This window comes from Pteropus alecto, unplaced genomic scaffold, assembly GCF_000325575.1.
Source record: "Pteropus alecto unplaced genomic scaffold, ASM32557v1 scaffold22, whole genome shotgun sequence".
Lineage (NCBI taxonomy): Eukaryota > Metazoa > Chordata > Mammalia > Chiroptera > Pteropodidae > Pteropus > Pteropus alecto.
The window spans coordinates 5,144,318-5,151,444 of NW_006434839.1; the positions used below are offsets into that span (position 1 = coordinate 5,144,318).

The 7,127-nt window shown below is 39.0% G+C and overlaps 1 protein-coding gene across 1 annotated transcript in view; it reads right to left on the minus strand.

Moving 5' to 3' along the window:
- Positions 1-20: 20 nt before the first annotated feature.
- The window catches only part of NUP205 (nucleoporin 205), a 67,428-nt gene continuing 60,321 nt past the window's right edge, over positions 21-7,127 (minus strand). The window contains 5 exon segments of the mRNA XM_006910494.3: positions 21-308; positions 3,015-3,088; positions 3,598-3,726; positions 4,204-4,327; positions 5,863-6,029. Coding sequence (XP_006910556.1) covers positions 156-308; positions 3,015-3,088; positions 3,598-3,726; positions 4,204-4,327; positions 5,863-6,029 — 647 coding nt within the window. The 3' untranslated portion in view covers positions 21-155.

Genomic DNA, 7,127 nt, shown 5'->3' on the forward strand with positions numbered 1-7,127 from the left:
CTCTGAAATGAGGATGAAACCAGGCAAAGAAGTTTACAGAAAAGATGTCCATATATAAAGAAAGAAATAGCAAAATATTTTTTGGTCATAATTTAAAGACAAACTAATCTATAAAAAGGAGACAGTTTTCCAATTCATCTCTTCCCTAGAAGAGCTCAGTTCCGTGATATCCTCAGTAAGCCTCGGATACGTCTGACAAGAGCTTGTATGAAACTATAGCGAGATCGAACTTTTGAATATAATCCTTCAATGTCCAGAAGTTTCTTTTGCAGTGATTCTCCGAAGGCGTTGATAGCGTCGGCCTGGAGCTGGAGGTAACACAGATGACGTTTCATGATTAAAACCGCAGTCTCAAGCATTTCTTTTATTCTGTGTCTTCTCATTTAAAATTGCTTTGGATTTTTATAATATGGTCCTTTCTTGTATACCGAATTAAACAAACAATACATTTTCCACCGTAGATTTTATTCATATGATACTGGTTTTTCCTCTTTCCTTTCTTGTGTAAATGTGTAAAATTTTAAATTTGTTTTACATAACAACTATGGATGCTGCTGCTGTTGAGTGAACATACACACAAAACCTTTCTTGAAGGGCCATACGGAACTTACTAAGAAAGAAGCAAAGGATACACTGGAAAGAAACTTTACTTTCTACTTCGTTTTGCAATTGAAAAAAAAAACGCTTGCACACTTTTACTTTCAAAAAATATAAATGGGGACGCGAACGTGTTATACACTTTAGAATCCAGATGTATTTTAGAATTTTAGAATGCCTATGCAGTTTCAGATGGATCTTTTTGGTATTAAACGTAAATGCTAAAAATAAGTGCAAAATTATGACTCTACCTGTCTTCGGTTTTGCATTAAAATCAAAGCACAGTGTGAGAAAATGTTTTATTAAGCCTGCATTCCTTCTAGCTTTGTAATAGACCAGTCTAATGAATCAGTCATTAATTCAACATATATTTATTAAAATTCTGTGGGATCTATTCTTTAGCTAATTCTGTACATGTAACATTAACTTCCCTAAAACACACCAAGCCAAAAAATGAATTATTGTTATAAAGTCGCTAAGAGGCAACTTTATAGGATTTTTTAAATAACAGATTTATTATTTCTGACTGGAGTGAAGATGAGAGCTTGGTATCTATAACGTCTGGCTAAGTGTGATCTGGAAAATGCTGAAACTGAGCCTCTCTTTCCTAGATAAAACCCAGTCTTCAGCGTTAAGAAAGGCAGTGACCAAGAGGGATTAGGGACAAGCAGAAGCTTTATCAAATCATGGCTAAGGACATATAGATGCCCAGGAGCCAATCTAGCTGTAATTCATTCTCCCTAATATCACACATCCTGATAACTGCTTTGTTCCTAAGATTCTGCTATTAGTTTCCTACGAGGTTTTCATTTTAATTGTTTTTGGAATGTTCTTCATCCAATTCCAATACTACTGATCAAGAAGTTACTAAATACATAATACTATATAGACATTTGCCACGTAATGACGTTTGGGACAATGACTGGCCACATGTACGATTATAATGGAGCTGATAAATTCCTATCACCTAATGGCTTCGTAGCCATCATCAACAGAGAGGAATATTCATGGCGCGTTATCTGCTTACAAGCAAATCTGTGATGAAAAAAAGAAATAAGCCAAAAACCAACATGGACATATTTCTGAAAAGAGTGCACATCCTCAAGAAGAGTCTAGGGCAGGCCCTTGGGGAGGTATTCCAGAAGAAGGCACTGTTGTCACAGGAGAGGACAGCTCTATGCACATCACTGCCCCTGAAGACCTTCCAGTGGGACAAGATGTGGAGGTAGAAGACAGTGTGATACTGACGATCCTGACTCCGCGTGGGCTCAGGTAACGTATGTGTTTGTGTCTTAGTTTTTAACAACGTTTAAAAAGAAAAACATTTTAAACAGAATAAAGCTTATAGAATAAGGATATGAAGGAAGAAAATATTTTTGTACAGCTGTACGATGTGCTTGTGTTTTACACTAAGCGTTATTACAAGAGTCAAAAAGTTTTTAAAAATGGAAAAGTTTATAAAGTAAAAACATTGCAATAAGCTAAGGTTAATTTATTGAAGAAAAAACCTAAAAAAATAAATTTAGTGTAGCCTAAGTGTACAATGCGTATAAAAAGTCTACAGTAATGTAATGTCCCAGGCCTCCACGCCCACCCACCACTCACTCGCTGACTCACCCAGAGCAACTTCCAGTCCCGCAAGGTCTGTAAATCCCGCAAGGTCATGGTAAGTGCCCTATGCAAGTGTACCATTTTTTATCTTTTATACCCTATTTTTCTTGTATCTTTTCTATATTTAGATATGTTAAGATACATAAATACCATTGTGTTACAGCTGCCTTCAGTATTCAGCACAGGCCTGTAGCCTAGGCTCAATAGGCCGAAGTATGTACCTAGGTGTGCAGTAGGCTGCATCATCTAGGTTTGTGTGAGGGCATGCTATGATGTCTGCACAACAACAAACTCACTTACTGACACATTTCAAAGAACGAATCCCCGTTGTTAAGTGACACATGACTGTATAATATTATAGTCTATTATAGTGAAATTTTTAATGGCTCCTCATAACCTCTCCATTAAATTATTTTCTGAAAAAGTAAGCGCTGAGTCACCCTTTGTGCCTAAAAATTCTACGAAGTTAATCAAAAGAAATGAGGAGTTTCCAGATCATAATGCTTACCAATTACTGAATGCTTACTATGTTCCCAACACTACCCTAGGAGCCTCAACCTATGAAACGTCATTTAATTCGGACGAAACTCTGAGAATAAATTATCATTCCCATTTTCTCGATGAGGAAATGGAGGCTCAGAAGTTAAGTAAGTTGTTTCAAGTCACATAGCTGTTAGGTGGCCATGCCAGAATTCACATAAGGTCTTTGTATATACCCTGAAGTTATAATCTCACTAACACACTAGGCTTTTCCATTTTCCTTTCAAAGTGAAAAGAAAAAAAAAAAGTATGAGGCAGACTCTTACCTGGTCTATGTCATGTTGGCTCACTATAGTCAGTCCACTTCTAAAATCTAGATTGGCTTCTGAAGCTAAGGAATCTAGAGATAAAAGACACAGTCAAACCATCTTTGCAAGTATATATCCACCACACAGTGGAAGAAACTGACGACAAACAGAAGGCCCTGGGACCCGTTTCACTGGTCTGGGCCACGGTTCCCAAGCTCTTCTTCTGTTTTCTTGCCCGCTAAGGGAGACAAATCATGCTCATCGGTCAGAGGCTCACTCTAGCAACAAGAATTCTGGCCTAGGCTGACCCACTTCCATTCTTCTAGAAAATTATTTGTGATCAGGGGACTCGGGACCTGGGTAACCCCTTAACTGAAAGAAGAGGAGAAGCTGAGAAGCAGCCTCTAAGATGTTCTTATGCCCCACACAGATAGAAGTAAAATACAAAATAACGATGTCTAATAATTAAGTAGCTCTTTATTACCCAATCCACTCGCAGTAACCTAAAAACATAAAAAAATAAATAAAACTGGATCTAGTTTTTCAAGGCATTAAAATCTATATGCATTTATGGTTCACTACTTTGCAGAATAAAGTTTACCTTGTAGCCTTCTGCTTTTAAACAAGGTCCTGGAGGCGAACAAGGAATCTTGCGAATCTGTGGGCGTGCAATGTAACAGGTAGTACTCCAGATGGCGCCAGAGGATAAAGAGGCAGGTCTCTATGATGACTACAGAGAGCTCAGATGAAAGGAAAACATTCTCGTCACATGTTTTTTTAAAAATCAGTTTCTGAGGAAGAGAAAAAAGGGGAGACTGCACCACTTAGTGATGTACCCACGACCTCAGTCTAACAGACAGGTAAGATTCCACTGCAGGTGTCTCCGCAGAAAGCAGTAAGGTGTGCTAGGAAGGAGGCGGGGACCGTGGGGCACCGTGCCAGCATCCTCTCCAGTGTCCTTGTCTCCTGTCCTGACAGAACGTATCTGCATACATTATCAAGATTATTAGACACTCTAAAAGATAAGAAAAAAATACTGATTTGGAAATATATCAGGCATTTACTGGAGAATAAATGAACGGTAATTATGTCCCTTTCCATGTGGTTTCGATGCCCAAACAATGTGAGAATAAGTAAATAGTTCCTATATTTGCAGATTTTCTTAAAGGTCACCATTCAAGTCCCACTATGATTTCATTAAGGATACAAGAACAAAGGGAAAGCAGTTTGGCTCGATTGTTGATCAGCTTCACCAAACGCCGTCTTGCTAGAACATATTTCTGGGTGGTGGAGATTTTATCAACACCAGCAGGCATCACAGACTGACATAACTAAGAAAAAAAACAAAAAACAAATGCAGTATTAAGAATGACGTAAATTGCAACAAAAAATGAAAATCTATTATGAGGGTCCCTTGTGATAAGTACTGTGAGGAACATTCAAATAAGTTTAAACATCCTTGCAGACAAGAGATATTATCTGGTTAGGAAGCAAGTAACTTAAAAAAAGAACCCAAAAAGCAGTTGAATTCACAAATGAATATTCATCTTCTTTTTGTTAAAGTCCTATGCCTGAAACAGGCATTTCCAATCTGCTGATGGGCCGATTGACAGCGAATTTTCTGTCAAATTAAAACAAAACAGTAGGTTTTTTCAAGCAGTAGGTGTAACAATGTCATAGAGAATTTCTTTAACAGCTGTCATGTATCTTCTGAAGAAAATGTAAAACAGACTTGTAGAGCATAAAAAAATATGATCATCAACCAGAAGCCTCCCCAACCACCTGTCTATTTGGCATACCTATAAGCACAATGGTTCAATTAGAATTCAGACACTGGGTCTGGCAGAAGGCATACTGAAGTGGGGGGGCCACATACTTCATTGTGACATTGTAGTTCCTCTTCGAGTACTAGCATCCGCCATAAGCCACACGTGAGGGGGAAGGGCTGCCACATGTAAACCACATAATTTCAGGGACTACCTGAACTCAGCCAATAACTCCTGCCTCAACCTGGACTTGCTAGCCATGTGGCTCTAGGTAAGTTATGCAAACTTGCAGTGCCTCAGTTTCCTCATCTGAGAAATGAGACAGCAATATCTGCCTCGTGTATTCACGCGGAACTCAGGGCCTAGCACATCGTAAACTCAATAATGTTCTCTAGGATTATCTGAAGAGTGCCAAAAGGGACTAGGCCTTGACTACTCTTAAGAGAGATATGGAGTTTTTCAGGAAAGCTGCTGTGAACCAGGAATGGCAAAACGGTCCAGGCTGCCACGGGACACCAAGAAGCTTCAGCAGCGGCCAAGCAACGCCTCACAGTTCAGCTGTGCTGAACAAACAGGAAAGAGGCCAGGCTGCCTAGGGAGCAAGACTAGCAGCTCAGCATTTGCAGCTACAATAAACGTGGGGAATGACTGCGGGTCATCGAAAGCAGGCAGTCACATCTGACACGCCAGCCCACTGTCTGAAAAACTCGGTAAATCAGATACTGAAGATACTGGAGGCACAGAGACGTTTGGCCTAAGAAATCACTTCTACTGAATAAGCACTTGCGACAGAAACTTAGTTTCTCAGCATAGATTTTAGACTATAAATTACCAAAACTCTGCACTCAAAGGCCAGCTGCCGTTCTACTGAATGGTAAGTGGTTTTCCTGAACAGGTTCAACTTCACTGTCTTTCTTTCAAGCGTTTCTGCACTTACGAGGCATGGTGCTAAGGTGAGGGACTCTTCTTCAAGCCACACAGAGAAATCATTTCAATTCCTTTCATCTTACTGAATATGTCATCTTTATTCACAAGTCTGACACCAGTACCCTAGCCCTTAGTAAAATCAGCGGCTTCATAGCTCATTATAAGAGTCATACCTCTTTTATCTCATCTGGTGGAAGCTGCTCTACATTCTGTAGCTTGTTGACACTCCGTCGGTGACTGTCATAATAGCTGAAGAAATCACTAGCGCTCTGTTTCAGCAGGTAGACAATAATGCCCAAACCAGGCAGGCGCCAATACGGAACTACTGGAGCTTGGGTATCTAATAGAGGTGATGAAAAAAAACAATGTTCCACTCATAAGCATTTTATAGGAATTTCAAATGACCTGTTTTAAAACAAGGGATGCCCAGGAATTTACAGGCATGTAAACTATTATTAAAACCAACCCAAGACTACTTTTAAATACCACAGTTCAAAGGAGTGGTTAGGAAATACTGCAATCAGGTAGGTATGGTGACAATACTGAAATTGATGGGACCAAGGGTTCACTCCCGCTGTGACATTTCCACAGCAATGGCACGAGGTGGGGACTGATGGCATGATGCAGAAGACCTTGAGAGAATAAAGAGATTTGGATGATGGACACAGAGCTCATCCTTTATTCGATGAAGGCCTTTCAGAACTCCATGTTGGCTGTAAATCTTTACACCCATCCCCCATATACACAAGTTTGGACTTTCCTGACCCCAGATGAATAACTCCTGCCTCATCCTACTGTTCTAGTTATAGGGATTCATTTAGTCTGCATCTTTCTGGTTGCTGAATTCCCAGCTCAAAGTCATTCTTCCAAAGCGATGAGAACACTAACTGAAATATTCAAAAAATACCATTGGATTTAAACTTTGAGTCACACCAATAGTCACTTGTAGAACTGTGACTCAAATCTAGGCAGTTCGTCATCAGTCTGTGTTCTTAACCAGTGGGTTAAAGTGCCTCTCTATAACTAGGCATTCTCGAACCTACCACGTACCCACCTGCTCCTATGTCTAGAACTGGCAAAGGGAAGCATGCTTACTAACTCCTCAATAAGTCTAAGGAAAAATAAAGGTCAATTTACAAGGCTTCCTAAGTTTATCTTCAAGTATTAAAGATCAAAGAATGATAATGGTATGTGAAAGACTGACTCAAAATAAGAAGAAACTAAATGAAATTTTAATAATTACTGGTGATACATTATTAGTATATGATTAATATTTCTGAAGGATAAATGACAAAATTACCATTTTGTTTGAAAATGTTATGTTCAGATTCAATTTGTTTTAAAAAGTTAAATTCAGGGTTCAGGGGGAAAGAAAAGGATTACTACTATTTTTTTTTTTTAATTTTTTATAAGTATTTGAGCCAAATTGATAGCATAT